General features: G+C 38.9%; 1 protein-coding gene across 1 annotated transcript; it reads right to left on the minus strand.

Annotated features, from left to right (window-relative positions):
• Positions 1-13132: 13132 nt before the first annotated feature.
• foxb1a (forkhead box B1a) lies at positions 13133-14312 on the minus strand. The gene has a single exon (XM_047034182.1). The coding sequence runs from the start codon at positions 14310-14312 to the stop codon at positions 13371-13373; it is 942 nt and encodes a 313-aa protein (XP_046890138.1). The 3' UTR covers positions 13133-13370.
• Positions 14313-22960: the final 8648 nt, after the last annotated feature.

Consider the following 22960-nt stretch of genomic DNA (forward strand, 5'->3'; position numbering starts at 1 on the left):
GTTGTGTGTCAGTTGACGCCATGTTAATTAGAGGCTGTGGAGACTCTAACAGTGAAGGCTTGTGTAGTTAGCAGATTTGGACTGCAGCGTGCAGGACACCACCCGACATCCATACACACTTAATGAAAGGTCAGAGAGATCCAGATTAGCTCGCACACTATGAAGGGACCTAACCTTCTTTGTGGCATCTACATTTGTGCCCACAGCCCCTCTGCTTTCCAATAGAGACATCTATAGCCATTTTGAATGATAAGGTATGTAACATTTGTTTTAGGACTGTTTGATATAATGCTTCCAAGGTCAATGCCAAGTAATTCAAACCCAAGGCATAATTTATTTATAGAAATATTCAATTGATACCATACCAGCAATGTCTACTATTTTAAAACACCTGCTACCAAATCTTTTTTTCAGTATAATCAACACAATTTGCATAATTTACTTTACTTACTTAGATTCCATGTTCAGCCTTAGCTCAAAGTAAAGAAGTTTGTTTTCTAATGTTTGTGCCTATTAGCCACAAATAAATGAATCTTCAGAACCTAATTAGGCCACAAGCTATATTAACATACATCCCAGAATGCAAGGAAGCAGAATTATGTTCACTAACATAATGTGAATAAAAAAACAACAAATTTTGTTGCAGATGTGGCACCAACAGTAAAGCCCGAAATGATGAAGTAATGTATTCAAAGATAGTTCACAATGTAATTGTTGGGGCCTTTGGTAGGGTAGTATCGTAACCTGACGAGGTATCGGTTCAGGTTTCTATTTCCATCCACTAGGAGGGGATGTTCTTCACTGTTGTGGTGATGAGGAGCAGGGAGATTTGCTGCTCTGCGGCAAGTACACTAATGCTCTTCAAAACATCCTCTCAGACTTAATCTCCAAGATAGCCTACATTCCATCACGTAGTCCCACAGGCTTTCCCTATTTGATGTGAATACTCATTTGGCAGCTAGAAACCATCAAATATTTTACTTTTTCACTATTAATTGTCAAAGAGGTCCTCACACTGAAGTGTTTGCCTCAAAAACATTCACCTCTTGCTCTTTATCTTTTCAGACCACACTATCAATCATAATGATGCCTTAAAAAGTTCAGTTCCCTCATTTGAGATTGTTTGTTTTGTTGTTTGTCAACATGACGGAAGAGATGTGCTTTTCTAAAGGCCTATGTTAAAGAGGCACCCTGAAGAAGAATACACAGAGTTGCCATGGATCCCATTGATGTGTAAATGTATTAATTTAAATATTTTTAAGAGGATCAGCACAGATTACGCCAAAGTTTGACAGTGATAATTTGATGGCCTGTGTAACAGCTTTGTTTGCAAAGACGATCATTCATGGCATGTCAAACACCCTGAACAATCACCAGACATAATCAAGTTTACTCTGAGAAATAGAACCAAGTCAATGGTTTTACCCTTATCTACCCTTTGAGTTTTGTCATTAGACCAAATAGGAGATGGACATCACTCAATATGGCATTATGATTCTTTGTCGTGAAACAAGCGGTGGAGCATAGCTATCTTAAAGTCACACAGTTGAACTAACAATTATACATTACTGCAAACAAAGGTTGCTAAATATAGTAACAACTCATCATATTAAGTTGAAAACCAATACCTTTGAGAATAGTTTACCCATCCAAACGTAATTCCTATTACTACAAAAGTGACAAACAGCTTTAGTAGCTCACAGTTGACATATTTTCTCTTTATCTTCGATTATACATAAATACACCATGAAGACCCCCCAGTATTTAGGACAAGGAAGGAGTGCTTAAATATTTATGCCTACGCCTCTGGAGGCCCTCTGTTAGCTGTAAAATGTTTTACTTTCTGGGGCTGTCACTCTGCCCCAGCTCCCATTACCAATAAGGGTGACAGGGACCTCTGGGTCAAACATTTTGAGGGGACAAAAGGCCCTGATGAAATCACTCAGTGAGACTCAAATTACTTCTGTGTCATTGCTGAAGAATATTTCCCCCCTGAAAGCTTTCCTCCCTCTGTTAACGAACTAACCCTTTCCACTGCATGGGGAAATGATTGTTTGTATACTGCACTGGGGGATGGCAATGGGGAGAAGTTCATGAACAATGTTGCTGGCAATGTTAAGCCCTCTGAGCAGGAGAATCCCCTCCCCCTGTTTTGTTGTGCTTTGTGAGAAAAGTTGATAAAAACTGGTTGTAAGTGAAGACGGGGTGTTGGGAATGAACGTGTTGGGGTGGAGCAGAGATACAGGAAATCCAAATATACAAGATTTCAAAGAGAAGTGTGGAAAACATGAACAGAAACTCAAAATGAACTGTTTAAGAAGGAAAATAACTGGGAAGTATATTGTTAGAAACTACACCTCTAACATAGAAACATTTTAAAGGTTTTGGTAAACTTAGTTAATTAGCAAATTAGCTTTTCATTTGGATTTTTTCAAGCCACTTTCTTGTAATGTTCTTTTTTCTTTGGTAATCTATCTGACAAGAAATAACACCAAAACATTTTCTGTTACCACAATGTCATTATTAAGTTCTCATGGTATCAATTAGGGGTATAACAATATATTGTGGAACAATATATTGCAATACAAAAAATGTACAATATGTATTTTAGAGTTATGGCAATATGTTTACAATATGACGTCCGTTTGATCCTTTTGGTTGAGCTACCAGCATGCAACCAACTCTGCAGCTGCATCATGAGCGCATTCATTGCATTCTCAGAAATCTACTAAATTGTATGTACAACAAAGAAAAGTATCGCGAATGTTAATTTCTTTTGAAAACATCTATTAATTGAATTTGTTTTATTAAAAATGTTCAAAATATTGTGATACGGATTGTATCGTACACCCAGTATTGTGATACGTATCGAATCGTAAGCTGAGTGTATCGTTACACCCCTAGTATCAATACAGTTGGATGCTGAAATAATTCATTTGTTCATGGTCAGCATAGCAGTTACCCGATCAACGCTTGAATTGTTTACTTTTGTTATGAACTCCAACACTTGGCGTGACCTAATGTAAGATTTGAGTTGTTTGGACATGTATCAACATGAATTTCATCCTGAAAGACAAGATTGACAGTGCAAGCAAGCTTTACAGAGCAGTAGAGTAATGTTAAGACTGGCACAATTGGATGAGCTGCAAACAGTCTAAAGAAAGGCCTCTAAAGGATTGAACAGGGAGGGAGACTTCAAATCCCCTCTCAATCCTAAGTGGGTGGTCCTTTTACTGTGGGGTAACTGTGCAGTCGCCAGGCATTTGCACAGAGGTTTAAAGGCCTGGCTCTCCAGACTGAACATTCACCAATCTGTGCCATACATCCACAGAATTAGATTCATGCTACACTGACTTTATTTAAGCTGGGAGTGCTGGCAGTGTCAGTATGACAGCCAGTATATGGGCCTTTCTCTGGATTAAAGGATGATTCAGGAGAGGAAGGGAGAATGGCTTCAGAAAGAATTCAGCCGGGGAGAAAGAAGTCCATGGTTTATATGGAAAAAGTAACTGAGTATTGGCAGTTTGCCAAAATGTATTGAACATTGTAAAGATTTGTGAGAAAATTGACAGAAAAGGATTCTTATATGAAACATGGCATTAAATGCGTTTCTCAGAAGAAAAAAACAGGAACAGATAAAAATGTACTAACTTGACCATTTTAATTAGGACTGTAAGTACAGCAAAAAAGTATATCTTGTAATAAAATGTACATTATTTAAACTACTTGTAAGTATGAATCTCAGTTCACAAGAAATGATGTAAGCCATTAAGTTGTACTACTTTTCAAGTTTTTCAGCCCTTTAATAGCAACACACTAGCAGGCCTGAGAGTGAAAAGGAAACCACCTACCAGCCAAGCACAGGAGCACTGTTTGGCCCCACAAGTCACTTATATCAATGATTTCAAAGCGGCCTCTAATTTAAAGACACAAACATGCCTTTTGCATGCAAACTAACACAATTAAAAGTGTTTCATGAGTGTATTAGAGGAATAAGTTGTGAATCAGCACTTTGAATACACAAGGCTCTGTTTTCATCCCAAACCCTTTCACTCATTCAGGAGAGAGGGATAGTGGCCTTTTGAAGTCAGACGGTTTCCTTTCTCATTCTTTGACTACGTAAAGAAGATTGAGTCAGGCTAATCTGCTCCTTGTACATTTGAATGTCTTCTGCAGGGAGCTCATCCTCACTGCCTGATAAAGGCCCAGGTGCATAAACAGTGGCCGTGCCTAACTTGTTTTCGGTGGGGGCTGTAAATCATGGGGGCAGCCAGCCCTTTGACGATGCATGCCTACTCTCCCGGCTTATTTGTGGCTACTGGGGCAAGTTCCTTGCATCCCTGCAGACCTATCCAGCCAATGAAAGGAGGTGTAGAGGGAGGGAGACTTCCCAAAGCAATGCTAACCTACATTTACATTTAGCAGACGCTCTTATCCAGAGCGACTTACAGTAAGTACAGGGACATTCCCCCCGAGGCATGTAGGGTGGAGTGCCTTGCCCAAGGACACGTCATTTGAAACGACGGGGAATCGATCCGGCAACCTTCTGATTTCTAGCCCGACTCCCTCACCGCTCAGCCATCTGACTACATGCTCAAGTGCTCTCCATCAAGTCACACAACACACTCCATGTAGTAACAAGCAAGGCAGCAGTCAAAGGTCAAGTGAGAAGAGACATTTGTATTGAACTTTGCCAATGTACACTTTGCATACTTGCGAAAAAATTATATACTACACTTTGTGTGCTTTTGTGTACACCACACATATTTGCACACACCTTTACACATTCCTACTTGAGGCGCTAATTATGTCCTTGGAAAATAAGGCTTGTAATTCGTTCATTTCTTTAGGGCCTAGGACACATGTCAGTCTTTCTGCTCTAATCAAGACCCAATCTTGTGAAATAGGTTTGAGGGTGGTTCTTCATCCTACTGATATCAATAAACATACATTCAAGAAAAAAAATAATTGTTTTTTAATGTATTTAATATCTCAACTTTTTGGTCAGACCAGTATATTCAATATAAAATAAAAGGTAAGTGATGTTGCACAGTTAATTATCTGGTATTTAGCCTCCAGTGCCTTTTTCCTCAATCCTTCCTTTCCCCTTACTTTCATTTGTCCACTAGAGTAACATTTAACGAAGCCAGATAAAATACATTAGCAGTCCCTTGCACGGCCCCATTGATGTGGGCAGAGCAGGGCCCTGTGGAGTTTACTGCGACACACATCTGCATTTCTTTGTTAGTTATTTAGATGCTTATTTACACTTGTCGTCAGGCTGACTGAAGCACATTAGTGATTTCCTCCCTGGGTTGGATGACAATTAGCAATGGGGAGCAGGGAGCCATTCAGCCTTGCCAATCCCAGTCCAGTCTTGGGAGCTTAACACCAAAGACTCATTCTCTCCTCCCCACACACCCACTCCTCTCCTCCAGCTCGGCACCCTCACACCCTCCCCTGCCAACCAGTCTGTGCACCTGTGAGGAGTTTGGCTGGACCAGAGGCCTATGTATTACAGCTACAGTTTATGAAGGGAGATACCTGGTTTCATGTTTGAGAACGATATGAATAAAGCCACTATATGGCTTAGAAATGTGACAATGACAATTCTCTTGAAATATCTGCTTGCAAGTAAACTGCATTACACAGAGTTATGCAACACTACATGTACAGTAATATTCATTTTGATAGTAAAGCATGTGCTATTCAGGTATGAGGGCTGGATATATTTTAAGCTTAATCAAAAAAGCTTCACAAAAAACGAACACATCTGAATATTTCAAAGTGAGTGCTTAATTGCCAGTTCTTTACACTCTTTGCCATCTCTTTCCTGGAGTTGCATCATTTGCCTTTGTAAATTAATGTAATGACCTAAAATATTTTCATGAGAGAGAATTGCTGATAAAAAAATAAAACTGTGCTGCACATTACTTTGCTCATCGAAGAGATTTTTGTATCCCTTTTGGTCTTGTATCAGACAGAACCACAATAGCACCACCTTGGAGAAGGGTAAACACCTCACCAGAGAGGATGCCTGGACACAACTTCCCACGAGCACTCAATCTCTAAAGTGAGAAATGCTTCCTGTAGTCCAATACAATTTGATGTCGTATAATAACACTCCTTCAGCAGCAGCATTATGATGTTAGTGCTGAACATTGTTATAATGCTTTGATTTCAAAAACGATGAACCAATTGTAGCTCAAGGTGCCACTGAAGCTTGAGTCTTGATTTGTTAAAGGTTTATTACATCATTAAACTGAGAGGGTGATATCCCAGGAGCGTTACCATCTGACAATAACCCCGGCTCTGTGCACACAAAGTCAGAGTTACTTGTTTAAGATGGGAAATAATGAAAAACTGTCACAGGAAGACTTCAAAAGCTGATGTACGTGTTGGAGAATGTTGTCATCTGAAAGGTTGTAAAAACCAACTGACCTACTGAAGCACTCGATGAGGTGACTTCCTGGGAGGACCAACATCATGGTCTGAGGGTTCGGCAGCTGTGTGCTGCATGCTTCTGATCCGGGGTGCTATTGACTTCCTGAGATTTGAATTAATTACTTGCTTCAAGAGAGAAACTGGATTGCAGTGGAACCCCCTAAGAAGTTTCCTCATTCTTGGGAAACTGCCCCATGGACTTGCATATGGTTTCACTGAGATGTGCTTCCCATAGAGAACAATTACACAGGGGACTTTGGTGCTGGCACAAACCTGGCACACACAGTTTCCATTCTCAACCATTCAAAACAGCCATAGGGGAGGTTTGTGACTTAACATAAATTAGACCACCAGGGAATGAGCTGATCTGACGCGGAGGGCAACACTGCAGATAAACTCACAGTGCGGAAACTTTCTACACAAAAAAATCCGTAAAACCTTATATTTAGGAAGGACTACATTGAAACCATTTTGACAATACATTATTTGATTGATTAATATAGAATTCAGTGTGTCACCTGATTTGTTGCTGCCAGACCAAGAAGGACACACAAATTAAAGCATTTGTTGTGAGCTGGTGATGGTTGTTGTCTTTTATGGCTCTGAAGGAGGATTAAAACTGTCCTTGTTTGTATTCTGTTTGTTTTTAAGTGACTGAACCCTTGTGTTTAGTCTGATGAGTGCCAGTAGCCTGTTTCTCAAGGGAAGCATACACTTCAGCTGTGATTAACCATCCAGGAACACAGAGGGTACCAGTAGCTGCTAATTAACCCCACATTGTGTTCAATAACAAAGAGACAAAAGAACAAAGTGGAATCTCAATTCAAGAGATTATCACAATCACAATGAACACAGCACTGGATCATGCTCTTAATGAGGATTTTCACACTGACCGCGACAACATGAGATTAGATCAAAGACAGATGAGGTTACATTAACGAAACAATGAGGCCTTGTTATGCAATGACAAGCTGCCATCTGTACCTCGCAGAATCTCAGTCCAGAAAACTATCCACTCCTCTTGAGCAGTTCAGGTTATCTACATAATACAGTAAATACATCTAATTATTTAATTATTATAATTTCAGTCAGCAGTATGGAGTAGCCACTCAAAAGTACTACACTCCAACTACACAGTCATTTTATTGGGAGATCTTTACTGCAGCTTTGTTCACTGGAGAGGAGGTAGCATCCTTCCTCAAAGAGATAAAGACAAAGAGGAAACAGGCTGTCTGCTCTTTGCTGGTCATTGTGGATTCTGCTTCCATTCCTCTAGCTGAATGACAATTACTGCTGACTTCCTAACCAGCATGTAGGCCAAGCTGACTGAGGGTGCCCTGACCCTGCTCTACCCAGAGGGGAGAAACAGGAGCTGTCAGAGCTCACACCTCGCCCTGGTCCCTGGGGATTGGTTTTCCAGCTGCTGCCCCACGGGGCCCACTGCACACTCCAGCTAAACCTGCTAATCAGCTCCATCTCGTCTCTGTGTGGATGTGGCCCTCAGCAGACACAGGGCCTTCTCTCACCTCTGCTACTAAGCTCACCTTTGAAGTGCTGTGCAAGTGTTAGTTTATGATTGTGGAGAGTCAATTCCCTCCAAGAGGTGATAAATGAGCTTGCTGTCCAACATTTAAAGGGGGAAATAGCAGGGTGCTAAAATCCAAACAGAGTCTGTTACAATTCTAACATATTTAACACCTAACAGCTAAAACTCTTGACAGAAAAACATCCCAGTGTCAAATCTAGTAAGTGCCTTCATTAACGAGAGTTGTTGATTTAAAACTTGGTCAGTTATTTTGTCCTCTGTCAGTGATGCCTCTGAATGTATTGCCTAAACCTTACTGTCGTCATTCAATGTAAAATAAACAAAAACAAAGATTATCAACAACATTATCTGCTATGAATATAGACCACTTGCCAAAGGCATACAAGATTAGATGTTACACATTAAAACATTAAATTATGTATAAACATTTACATTTTAGAATAGATTTATGTTAAACTATTGTATGATTATTAATAAATGCACACATTATGATCATAAAATGTGGTCCATATAAAAAAACTGGATAAATAACACTTTTCTAAAATGGAATAGATAAAAAGAGTGAAAGCTGGTTGTGAGTGGTGGATTGTGGTATTGGGTGGAGATGGATTAGGACAGCAGCAATTTGATGGATGGCAGAAGCTCCACTTAACTTTGACTGAGCCTTGTCTCAACCTGCTCTACATAGCATTCACACTCAATTGGAGCCAAGACAGGGACCCCAGAAGTTAAAAACAAACATTCAGTTTCACATATTAAGTTTCACCACGTTTTTTGATCTAACATTGACAAAAATGAAAGTTGAAGCCTTTGAATTAATATTGTGTATGACTAATGTCTTCTGTCATCACTTTCCAGTGGCAATACACATCCTTATCTTGAATAACAGTTAGAGACCATCAGATATTGACACAAAAATATGAAGGATATTTTACCAAATACGTAAGAACACATTAAGGCTTTCAGCTACAGTATTTTCAGATGTTAGTAACTCACTAATCGTTGATAATTCTATAGATGAATGTGGTTTTTGTAAGCAATCTTGAAGATTTGTCGATTCACAATGTTATCCTCCAAGAAAGGCTGTGTCCTGAAAAAAACGTAGCTGCTGTTTAATGATCCTCAGTGAAACTTTGCTCCTGCCACCCACTGACATAATTTGTTTCACAGTCACCGCCCGGCAGCATGAATCAGATGTTGACACTCTAATTTCATGCACACATGGGTGTTTGGCGAAGTTGTCCTCATATGCCTCCACATTCCTACTCAGAATCAGCTGCTCACTACCTGCCTCCTGCCCTAAGCCTCAGACATGTAGGGACTGACCTGCTGCCAAGACCTGGAACAAACATGCTACCACAACACCATGACATCACACTGACACTACTGTGTACATGAGACCACATGCACACAGACCTACAAAAAAAACTGTGATTGTTATTTTTCCATATAATAGAACTTCCTTATCCATCCCTTACACTATGCTTCTATTTGATTTCTTGCACAAAATGTACTTGATTGACTTCAATTGAAATCAACTGAGAAGCCTTTAAAATAGCAGTCAGAAGTCAAAATCATTGGATCAGACAAGGTAGTCTGCATATGATAGAGCACTATCATCACAAAATATGTATTTTTGCTTGTTGTTTTATCAAAACTATAGGTAGTTTGCAATTCTGATAAAAAAACATAGCCACTAGCAAAATTGTAAACACTTCAAAGGCATGTCAACCTATTCTGTAAAGAGTGTCATATTTGCAGAATAAACTTCACGCAACTTTTGCTTAGCAATAGCAACTGACGATTTACCTGCCATAGTTTTGACAGCCCGTTTTATCTAAGCTGGGAAAATGTCTGGTAATGGCCTAATTCTGTCAAAGGTTGGTGTCCAGAAAACATTGAGACCATCTGTTCCAGTAAAAAATATGTTAAAAGAACATACAAACAGATACACACACACATTTATGTGAAAGCCTTTCCATGTCAAAAATATGACAAAGTGCATCAAGTATAAATCCACAAGATTATAGACAAACATATCCAGTCACAATCGTTTGGGAAAAGCAAGATAGCATCAGATAGGCTATTTAGTTTTATTAAACACTTCCCTTTACTTTGATAAATAATCAAACAATAAACACTTATAAATAATGACATATGTCCATTTCAGCTTCCTACTTGAGGCTAAGTTGAGTTTATTACTGAGACCATTGCCTGCATGTATTAAGGAAATCATAAATTATGCATGCTAATTACCTTGGGCCTCCACTTTAATTATTTTAATTAAACTACAGCATTGAGATTTTGCATGTGGTCTATATTTCATCCCTGCCTACCATTACTTTCTTCTTTGTCTAAGGAGAACATTATGAAAAGAACAAGAATAACACAATCACTCTTTCAGTAAAGAATGGAGGTCATATTGGTAGCCTAAGGACGAAAAAGAACATATATGGCAGCATTAAATTCATTGCATTCTCAAAGCTTCTCTCTCATTAGAAGATGGATGTAGACCCCTTACAGAATTAAATGTTCACCCAACTGCCGATCGGGCCATAACACTACTGTATATTGACAGCAGCAGCTTAAATACATACCTTGACGCAATTTATGTTGAAGTTTACACGTGTGAATCGATACTACACCACCGAAACATGTTGAAACAAGTTTGTGCAACCTGTAAAGCAATTAATGATTGGGGTAACAGCGACAGGTGTACACGTACTAAGTAGGCTAACATAAGTAAATAAACAAATAAACAATGTTAAATAATGTAAGCCTACCTATCTGACGTATATGTCTGCAACTGTAAGGTCCGGCCTATATATTAATTAAGTAATAATTCAATATAAAAGTGTTACTGTCGCAGTCCCTTTGATACGACATTTATAAGTTAACAGTGCCCGTTGACTAACTAAAGACAGAGTTGATCCTATCGGTGTCAAAAAACATGACTGTTAAACCAGATTACTAAAAAACACAAGGTTTTACCGATGTGTGTTCATGCTGCATATTAGGCTATTAAAACATGATCAAAATGAAACTAATGAGTAGCCAATTGAGTACACAATAATGTAGGGTAATACAACGCTGTACAGATACCTTCAAGTCGACCATTTCCAAACCTGGCACTAAACAGGTAGGGACATTTCAGAATAGGCTCATTTGATTATGATTGAAAGAATGAAATAATTTCTTATTTTGCCGTGTTGATTTAAACACTCTCATTTCATCACCCAGAGTAAACATTCATGTAGGTTCAAACTATAAAACACTGAAAAAAATAGCACTGTTGTGCAAACAGTCTGGGGGAGGGGTGGATTTAAATTCCAAAGGAGTTTTGGAGCTCGTTTCCTAGTTCCCCAGTCAGCAATGTGTTTGTGAAAAGTCTTTTTGTCTCGTTCGAAGAAAAAAAGGCTACATTTACAATGGTGGCAAAGTCTAAGTTTGTAATTCTTTGCACTTTCTATTGAGCTGAATGAGAGAGAATGAAGTGGCCTGAGACACCCAATTGCATAAAGTGACGGAATTCACATTAAAGTGACGGAATTACATAAAGTGACGGTTGTTCACAATATGTGCTTCATGTTTTGGCTACCCGCAATGTTTTTGGGGCTATCTTGTTGTTATTAACAGTGACCTATGCACTTTGTAAAGCTCTCTCTTGGAAGTCGCTTTGGATAAAAGCGTCCGCTAAATGAATACATGTAGCCTAAATGTAAATTATAATGTAGTCTATTTGTTTAATACCCCGAGATGGGCTGTTGCTTTGAGGAGGTAGAGAATGCTCTATCCAACAAATGTTTAATTAATGTGTTAATTCCAAAAGCTAGAACTGTTCATGTTCATTTGTTCTCTACCGTTAAGTGATTTTGTGTAGGCCTATGCTCCATTGTAAGGTTGAGTATAAGCTTTATTCAGCAACCACTTTGATTCTTACGGCCAGTCTAAATATTTCTATATTTCAGTGTCGTTTATACCAACTAGATGTGTAAATTGTGAGTGTTAGCGTTTCTAAATGTGTATTGTTGGGCTTAGTTGTGTGTATAGCTTGATGAATGAGCCCAGTTGTCTGCGCTGTGGCCATGGCGTAGCAACTCGATGCATTCTAATCAAGCGCGTGATTCATCCATTTCTGGACCCTTTTTGAACGCTTCGGCACGGGAGCTAGGACATATGCATTACACGAGAGCTCCAATCATAGTGGCCCTTGAATCCTCAAAATCCTTTTGATGAGGCATTCTTGGGTTGAAGAAACTATGGTGTGATAACTGTGCTTGGATTAGAATTGTAATACTAGGCATCTGACAACAACAAATAATAGGCCTACTTGACAATTTATAATAATAATGCAGATAAAATCATCACCTTAATGACACGTCTGAAACGTTCATTCAAAATACACCAAACAGCATGACTGTGTTTACACCCTTTTTAATGTGAAAATATCTTGATGACCCAGTTTTAATTCGATGCATTCTATTTGCACACTTTTCAAAAGCACGCATGCTGCCAGAGTAAAACAGTTCAGGGATAAGCATGCTTTCCCTAAACATAAAAGTACAAATAAACAGCATTTGATACAGGGTCACCACAGATTTTAAATTAAATGTCTCACAAAACATTTCACGCAAAATAAACAACTAAAACATCAAACTAAAAAGTGCATTTTACAATATTTGAATTGAACTTATTTTCAGTATTCACATATACATTTTGAAATTTAAAGACGCCTTACAATTTATTTCATTTTTTTACGGAGGACAGTGTTTCATCATTTTATCCTGAATTCCTATATGTATAGGCCTATTTGGTATACTAACTTCCACAACCTTAATGAACAATTGGAATTCCATTTGTAAAAAGAAAACTAATTGTATAAAACAATTTTAAGTTTGTCAATGCGTTGACTTGTTTCTGCCTTTTACGGACATTACAATCATATGCTTGTATAGCACACTTACAAAATAATGAAAAGGCCTTTTTCCTGTTACGCCCAAGTAGGCTAAGCATTATTGTTGTTTTGCATGTTTGTTTCTTTTGGTACGGGGACTTCTACATATTATATTTTATGCAACTCAACTCGATTCCATTGCAAAGCACATATTTTGACATTGAACTGAACATTGAAAACAACCATAATTTATCAATTGAAGAGCAAGATTTCACAATATCTGATCTGGACCCATGTTATAAGACATTTATCCTTAAACGCAAAACATTACACAAAATTGCATTTACAACATTGACTTTGCTTGCCGTGATTGTAGCTATGGACTATGTTTTTCTGTTTGTCTGTGGCAAGAAAATAAACTTTGGATTTGGCAAGAACCTGCAATCGAGTTCATTAGCTTAAAAAATCGAAAAACCGTGAAGGTTGTCAGTGCACAGCCACTGGCTGCAGACTGGAGGGGTTTGTGAGGGTGTCACTGGGCGTAGATGGGCTGCTTTGGCTCGTCGCTGTCTGAGGTGAGGTCGGGCTTAGAGACTGCGGAGAGTTTGATAAGAATGCGGGGATGTGCGCAGGAAGCGCAGAGAAACCAGACACTGAGGTCGGTGTAGGTTTTAATGGCACAGGAATCGCTGGTAAAGTCTGTCCTCCGTGACAGAGGGACTTTATTGGGACGCCATAAGCACTGTAATCACTCGCCATGGAAATAGGAGAGGCTGTGTCTATCACGCCGGGATTGTACATATGGGGCCACGCTGTAGTCAACTGATTGTGGAGAGGATACCCAGCTGACATGGTCTGCATGGTAGAAAATGCAAGACTGCCTGGCACCTTGTACTCTCTGGCAATGATGTTCTCAATAGCAAACGGGTGCTTAAAAGTTGATGGTTGTGAGACTCCTATGTTATAGCTGGACATTTGTGGAAGATGTGTGCCCGTGGCAGCTAACGCACTGAGTCTCAGTTTAGCTTGCTGTTGAAGATAATGAGCAGCATCTGATTGCTTACTAGCTGCCAAATGATCTGATGCCATCATCATTACCTTGAAACGTTTGCGGCGTCTCAAGAAACTTCCATTCTCAAACATGTCGCCGCAACTGGGATGAAGAGCCCAAAAACTTCCCTTACCCGGTTGGTCTGGTCGACGTGGGATTTTGATGAAACAATCGTTGAAAGAAAGATTGTGTCGCAATGAATTTTGCCATCGTTGTGTGTTTTCTCTGTAATAGGGAAATCTGTCCATGATGAACTTGTATATTTCGCTGAGAGGAAGCATCTTCTCCGGGCAGCTCTGTATAGCCATGGCAGTGAGAGAGATGTATGAGTAAGGTGGCTTCTGGTCACTGTAGGTGTTTCTCCCTGGACGTGGCATCCTCACAGAATTTCGCTCTCACAAAAGTTGAATAAAGATGCGTCTCCTGTTGGTCCTTGATGCTAACTTCACCCTTCCTCTTGAAAACAAATGCTGTACATGCGTGTATAGTAAACTGCAATGCAGCTGTAACACGTTGATCGCAATAGAAAGTTGGCTAACGCAGTGGATGCGGAGAGTCCGACTTCCTTGGAAAGTAAGTCTGCTTGTCTTAGATGAGATGTGATCTTTGCTTAAGCAATCGGCAGTAATCTTATTTCCTGTTGGATTGGTAGAATCGATCTCATCACTTGTCCTTGTTAAGATGAGCTAAGTTGTTGCCTCCCTGTCCTTCCTCTAACCATCTGATAGTTTGATGTGGTGACATGAGCAGAAAAGACCCCTGTAGAGGCGCCCCATTAATGTGCCACCTCTTTGCTATCACATGACAATCGCACAGGGAGGAGGGGGCCGGGAGAAAGGCATAATCTGATTTCATTTACACCTATTTACATGGACACCTTGAGTCAATAGAAATCATTTTCATTTGAAGACCGCGAAAAAGGGTGAAAAGGCTCGGCACAGATTTGAACAGCGATGGTACTCTCGAACACTATGTGAAGGTATGCGCTAACCTTTCTGTGGGATTCACGGGTGCGTAGTGTCCAAATATATATATAATATATATAGTATATATTATATAAAAATATAACTAAAATGGCAAAAAGACTGATAAAAAGAGACTATAACGTTATTGTACTTGGACTGTGCTGACATTAGTACTATACAACGGATTTGTTGTCAATGTTTTTTGTCTCCTTAGAAAAACAGTCATATATGTTGTTATGACATATTGGCAAGAATGTGTTTACCTTTTGATTATTTTGGCAACATAAATATTTGTTGTTATAAAATATACAGGACCAATTAGTTGTGCATTCAACCTTGTTTTTTATTATAGGTTTTTATTTTATGAAAACCTAATGTAAATGAAAGTAAATGAAAGAACAAACATAAGGCAAACAAACGTTTATTTAACTCAAACTAAAGGAAATGTTATAGTCATTTGTCATGTTGTATTAATGTAAGATAATTTGAAAAGTACTTCAGATATGCAAATAGAGTCTTTATGATGGCCTGTTGAAAACTGTATAAAATATCCATAAGTCAATTATATGAATGTGAAAACCAAATGGAAGCCTGTTTTGAGCTATGGCCATTCAAGCTTTTTGCCCAGCCTCACCATGGGCCACGTTTCCGCTTGGGAGGTTTGCAATACCAGGGACCACACACGCGCACGCGGATTTGCTAATAATTTATGCTAATTTCCCTCCATAAATCCACAATACACCCCATCACCAGTCTGACGGATTACGAATAGAATCGTCTATGCAAGGAACACCACGCATTGTTGACTGCTCACAGCTATTTTGAGGCAAAGATCAAGTGTTCAGGAAGCTTTTTCTATAAGAGATTGTACGACGAATCTCTCCAAGATTATGTTGTAGGCTGCCAACCGAACGTTTCCTTGGTTGCTGCACAAAACTGTCTAAAAATCAGTTCCATGCTGAGCGTGCAGCTTTTTCCCATTTTAGTTTGTTTATGTTTTAGACAGAACATATGCGTGTTAAACTTGTCATTCATCTTAGAAAAGATTCGGAAACCCCAAGCTTTAGAAGAATTCAAGTGACCCAACAAGAGAGTGAGCCAATCAGCCATGCACCCTTGACCTCAAATAAATGCACCTGGCTATCAGATTGAACAAACAGTGGTCAATCAGTTGAAGGCAGACACACATTAAACATTATTGTAAGCATAAATTGTGCCATGCAGAAAAACAAATCATTTAATTTAGTCTACGTCAGGGTTCAAAATCATGTAAACAAAAATAAATAAATAAAACTGGCTACATTTAAAGCATTCTTACATAAGACTACACACCGCACAAATGGTAAATCGACTCTGGATGTTTTCACAGTTAATTATGTTCACAATTGCACAGTAGCCTATAGACCAAGGACCACCCAAATTCTACAATTTCATATGCGCCGTTAAAGTGCCCTTCCAGCTGTCATGCAAATAAGCTTTGTCCTGAAGTTAACGGTTAACCAATTGAGCTTCGGAGCAGCCAGGCGTGTTTTAGCTCACCGAGGATGCGTGCTTTTTTGCGCTGCAGAGTTATGCGATATGGGTAGGCCTATTGTCCCTGTCGAATGGCACACTGAAAATGCCACCATGACTTAAATCTGAATGCTATGTCTTGCCGCTTCCAAACTTCAGAGTTCAAGCAGTAGATCAACTGTATAATGTGTGCGATGTTTGGTCATTTGTAGAAGCCGGACAAAGGTTAGGATAAGCCAAATTGCGTTGCACTTGTGAACTGAGCCCTAGTCTGAAGTATCCTTTATAGCAGGGGACTGAGAACAATTTTGAGCGAGACTAAAAAAGGACGGAAAACAAAGGCACTTTCTTAAACATCTCAAAGTAGAGTAGTGAGGCGTGACATTCCCAGGGTGATGAGATACAAAAGCTGAGGTCATGGAGATGAAAAGAAGAATCAGACAGCCACTTTCACACGTCTGCCCTCGATTGCTGCACCTCAACACAATAGGAAACAAATGTTGTAAAAAGAGAATCGATTCTATTTAATCTAAAGCAGCGAATGATACCCAAACAATATTGTCAAACTGAATCAAATCGGGAAATGCTGCTCGACCTTTGAATATTATATGGCCCACGACAAAAACAAATTGGAAATTAAATGTAGTTGAAGGTTTGGGGCAGTTATCAATCAATAGGCTATATTTATAGACCACGATAAGAACAGCAATGTAGTAATTATTCATATGGTCTAATTGTCAAGAAAAAGGCAAATGTTAGGCCTACGAGTATCCTACTGCTCCTGTACGACCACATCCTGTAATTATTAACAATAATGTTGTCCTATTTTTTTACACAATATATACAGCCAGGCTACAATACAACAACAACAACAAAAACAACACTAATATTAATACACGGTCATATTCATGTTAAGCAATTCATTTTACAGGTCAAGCAGCTGTGCTTTCGCATGTTACACACTTTGGTAACTGTCTTGTGCATCACCTTGAGGGTCTTGCAAAGGTGATTGATGTCAACTTTTTGGGGATTCCCGCTGTGTACTTTGCTTACTTGTATTTCGTAACATGATCAACTCCCTCTTACTTGAGGCAATGTAGATTTACCAAAAATCTAATGAATACACAAATTGCAATAGCTGACGGTGGAAATTGAGTTCTTAATTTAAACATTTATACACAAACGTAATTAAAGTTAAATACTAAAAAATGGATTAGGTATTGGCTACCTTTATTTTTCTGTGACTTGTATCACCAGGCGCAGTGCAACTGTGAAAGGCAGCAGTCAGGCTTTATAATGCTGTCATTCACTGAACCACGCCTTCTTTTGCGGAGAATGGTTAAGTAACCGCATTCGTGTGAGTGTGTGTATACAGCCAGAGTCCATACACTTCTTCACTTGCCTACGTAGGCCCTAGTTTCTATAATACTTCAGCCAATATGATTCTAATTAAGTCCGTGGCGATTTAATCTCCCTCGAGATGTTTTACGGCGCAATTAAGGACGCACTGGTGTTAAGGAATATGAATATTCAAGAGAATGACAATTAATTAGCAGACAGAGGGCCCTCATTATGGTAAAAGTACCATCTCATGTAGCGCAAATTTAAGGGATAGGGTATTCACTATCACTATCTAAAGACCATCACTTGGGATTGTCAACTTCAATTATGACCCCAGTTATAAACTCACTTCACCAAAACAACGTTAATCTTGGTTGTTACATTTGCAGCTAAATGTACCAACACTCCTCCTTCCACAAGTATGGTGTAATGCTAGTTCTTTACCACAGCACAAAGCTACTTTTTTCAAAGAGCAGAGTAGTAAACCACAACCAACTGCAATACATTTCAATAGCATTTGGGTTTTTTTACGTCTGTGTGCAGTGACACAGAGTAGGCCTACCTGGGAGAATACCTTCAGGGCATTCTGAACATATGGTTCAGAAATGTAGGATTATGGTTAAGTGACTAATTACATGAATTATGTATTCATTATACAGCACATCAGGTGTAAGGAACGTCTTAACTGAACAGAGGTTTTTGATGGACGCTGTTAAAAAGCTAAAAAGCTGCTTTATTTTGAAATCCGTATCAGTTTCTCAGACCACAAAAACAGACGTGTAGGAACATTTTTTTAAACACGCAGAGGTAAATGCCACGGCTAGAATTCAGTGGACGTAAAAGCAATGAGCTGTAGCCCAGACATGCAAACGGATGACACCGTTGACGTTTAGCCTTAAAGTGAATGCAGGTTCAGTCACCAAAATAGAGGCAATTACTTTCCATGGCCATCAGGTGGTGATAGGCTCTTTACGGAAACAGATCTGCCGTGTCATTTACATTTGATAATAATAATAATTAACAAAATAAATAAAAACACATTATAGCTTATTATCCTGTTACTGTATATATAACTGTTCAAATGTACCAATAACTTGAGCTGAAGTTTGATAGGAGAAATATGATGTATAACATCTTTGTCTTCTTCAATTAAAATGTTTGAAGATGAACTGTGGAAATCAATCGAGTTTATCCAGTCACATTAATCTGATGTAATTTGTCAACAACTCCACAACATGGTCAATAAAGATTAATAAAAAAACAGTCTCTCCTAGATTGTCGTCTAATATTTCCTTTTTTTTCTGACGTTGGTAATGCGCATGTCCTTATAAGCAAATACAGGTCTTGTTGTGTCCATCTGAGTAGTTTATTGCTTTTACAATATTCGAACCCACTGTGTCATAACCATGTATGTTTCAGCACCATGGACAGTTCCACCACCTACCTGCACTATTGGCAATAAATAGGCTTGTGTGGGTATCATAGTTCTCTCCCTCCCAATCATTGATAGGAATGTTAATTGCACAGGATACTAATACTCAGATGGCGTCAGATGGCTGAGCGGTGAGGGAGTTGGGCTAGTAATCAGAAGGTTGCTGGATTGATTCCCCGCCCCGCCAAAATGACGTTGTGTCCTTGGGCAAGGCACTTTACCCTACTTGCCTTGGGGGTAATGTCCCTGTACTTACTGTAAGTCGCTCTGGACAAGGGCGTCTACTAAATGTAAATGTGATACACAGAATAGTGCTTTCTGAAGAACAATGGCATCTCAAATAGGTATGTGCAAACACCAAAGGATGTGTGTGTGTATGCATGTGTGTGTGCAGGGGGGTGGGAAGGCAAGGTTTTGAAAGTTATCAGTATTCAGATGTGTATGGGTGTTTGGGACACCCGACTCTCCCCAGTTCATTGACTCCATATGGAGAGAAACAGCGGGACTGATGAGTGTGCAACCTAAGGTCCATGTTTGTGCTGCCAACTGCGACCAAAACAAGGGCCCCTGATTCCCCTGCATAATTCATTACAGACAAGAAAGCCACTGCTCTTACTCCTTAGCTTTTGTGACAGATGACACTAGTTCATACAAATTGACCTATAAAACAGCAGTGGCTCCTCTGCCACTGGACGCATGTAAGAGAGATGCCATTGAAGAAAGAGCCAAATATGTTAAGACAGCACTCTCTGGGAATGTTGCCTCGAAAAACTGCAAGAGTGTGAAGATTTTATCAATAAATTACAATAGCAAAATATGTAAAAGATTATGTCTCTAGAGAATCATATTTCACCCAAGAACATTAATGCTAATTATACACTTGTTTAGTTATGTGTCCTACTTATCCTACTTATGTCCTATAAACTGAGAAAGTAATACAACTTAAAAACAACTATACAGCTATACAAATTATACAGTACAGGACATGATATATTAACAAAGAAGAGCAGAAACTATAACAGAAAAATATCAAAAGTCCATTATCTGAAAGATTTATGAATTAATATGGTTCAATCAGATAGTGGAGGTGCAGTGCTTTGACAGAGAAAGAAAAAGAGATGGCAGCCTTTCAAATGGATACTCATGGAGACGTGTCGAAGAAGGAGGGGAAAAGAAAGAGGAAACAATAATAAAATAAAGCCAGACAGGAGTGTTTCAATTATGAAAACGTTCCTTCTTAAGGTATGCGTTGCCAAGCACTGTGAGGTTCATTATTTACTCATAATGTGCACTGATGTGTGAGTTAGACATGTCAGTATCGCAGCTCTCTGGATCAATATGTCTGGTCACATTAAGTGAACTGTAACAGCCTGACGACCCCGGGGTCAAACATGTGGGTTTAACCTTTGACCTTTTCCCCCAGTGTTGACTATTTTAGCTTTTCATTTGTTTCTCAAAGGAGGTGTTGAGGCATTACGTTGAGTGGTGATCTGAATCACCAAGATGTAGATGTTCTTGTTAATTGCTGTGTGTCATGTGTCAGTAAATGCATGTTAAAGTTTTGGTAAATGGGCTATAGTTAATTTAATTATTCATTAATATAGTTAACTATAATTATTCATTCTGTATCAAAGATATGTTGGCTGGCTAAGTCTTATCAATTATAATTTTTTTTCTGGAACGTCAATTTATATACGGTACGGCATGAAATTACAGAATGCTTACGGAACTGCCATTGCTTTAGCCATTAAAATGGCAAATGCTTTCTATGCTATAGGTTAGGGTTAGTGCAAATTCCATAAAAGGTCAGATGCAAACATTTGCATTAAAATGTTGATTGAAAATAGCTGCATTGTACAGTTTAATTCAATGAAAGGCTGGTTAGGAATGTAGGAATTTTAAATGCCCAAATTGTGTCCAAAAGCTGTCTTTTCATGTGACATTGTGGATGATTGAGGGAAATACATAGAGGAAAGGCACAAAGATATTTTGTATGGCCATCGTTTCCCGTATATTCTAGGTGACAATGTCCTGTGCAATGATACCATATCCTTTTGGATCATTTAAGTAAGACATCTATCTGACGCTAATCTTTTTATTATGAGTCTAAGTGGTTGGAGGGCACAGTCCTGAGAACAACTCATGCTCATCAAGACCTTGGTAATGATCAGAAGGCACTTAACCAACTGGGACCAAATAAGAGGCATTTTATTCTGTCTTTCATGTAATACATCTAGGGAATAGCTGGTCTCTCAGGGTGAGTTAGATACAAATTGTACCTCACAACAAGAATTCAGTTTTTACCCCACCCCTAAACAACAACAAGGGGTTTGCACAACAGGATGGCACATAATAATATAATGAGGAATGGTGTGCATATTTCATGTATGACTCAACCATCTCTGAAATTAGTCATGAAACGTTATTGCATTTATTGAGACTTCCTTTCACATTTGTCTTTAGGGTCTTGCCTTCTGATAGATACTAGGTCTATGATAACAATAACAAGTGATCAGGACAATGTGTTATATTCTTGTTCTGTCTCGCTTCTTAATACAGGCCACAAAATAATGATAAATACTGACTAAGCTGTAGGAGGGTAAATGTGAGCAATCAGTAATAACAAGAATTTCCCATGTAGATTCAGATGCTTTAATTGGAGTAAGATTTATATCCTCTTAAAATTAACAACATTCACACACTGTTGAGCAGAAAGTGGCTCCACAGTAAATCATGAGCCTTTACAAGAGTTATGCAAACAGTTAACTCAGCCTCCACACTGTTGCGTTGTGGTTGACCAGCTAGCTGTGACTCCTGCTCAAATGTAATATGCATGACACAATTTCAGGCACTAATTCATTTGTTTAATAATAGGAGTGCTAACCTGTGGTACCAACAGGGGCTCTCGGAGGAAAACATAAAGGTTTGCTAATCCATGGCTAATCAAAGGGCACAGGAAGCAGCCTTCTAGCAGATTTCGGTCATATCAATTAAAACAAGACTAGAATATTTGGGTCCATCAAAGCAAGCTTGTATTGGGACATCATTATACACAGCCTCAACTCTGAATCATTATTACTCAAGGGTGCTGCTACTCTTCTCAGTGTGAGGGTTGGACTGTTGACAGACAACGAAGGACCTTGGGATGCATGGCTAATATCTAGAGGAAATTATATTTTTTAGATCCTACCGATTAAGTGTTCTTCAACTCATTGTGGCTGAAACAGATTAATCAAGAGGATTTAATTTTTGAGAATGACTGGGATGGCGGAACCAATGAATTGTAATATATGTACATGTATTCACTTAGCCGATGGTTTTACAAATGTACTATAGTGTGTTTGTAAGTGCAGCAGATAATCAAGGACCAGAAGAGCACAACTTCAAACAATATTTCAGTGGGAAGTGTGAAGGAACATTTTGTATTTTTACCAGATAACACAATCTCAACTTCAAAATGTTGACCACCACAACAAGAGCCTGTACTTTAAAGAGTGACATTCAACAATTAAACTCAAACAATGTTTTTAAACATACCAACACAATCAGTTGAATTATATCAAAAGGAAATATATTTACATTTAGTCATTTAACAGATGCTCTTATCCAGAGTGACTTACAGTAAGTACAGGGACATTCCCCCGAGGCAAGTAGGGTAAAGTGCCTTGCCCAAGGACACAACTATATTTGTCACAGCTGGGAATCGAACTGTCAACCTTCAGATTACTAGCCCGATTCCTTAACCGCTCAACCACCTCACACCATATATACATAC

The sequence above is a fragment of the Hypomesus transpacificus genome, chromosome 14 (assembly GCF_021917145.1).
Source record: "Hypomesus transpacificus isolate Combined female chromosome 14, fHypTra1, whole genome shotgun sequence".
Lineage (NCBI taxonomy): Eukaryota > Metazoa > Chordata > Actinopteri > Osmeriformes > Osmeridae > Hypomesus > Hypomesus transpacificus.

Coding starts and splice junctions, on each gene's coding strand:
- foxb1a (XM_047034182.1), bottom strand. CDS start 14,312: ATGCCACGTCCAGGGAGAAACACCTACAGTGACCAGAAGCCACCTTAC.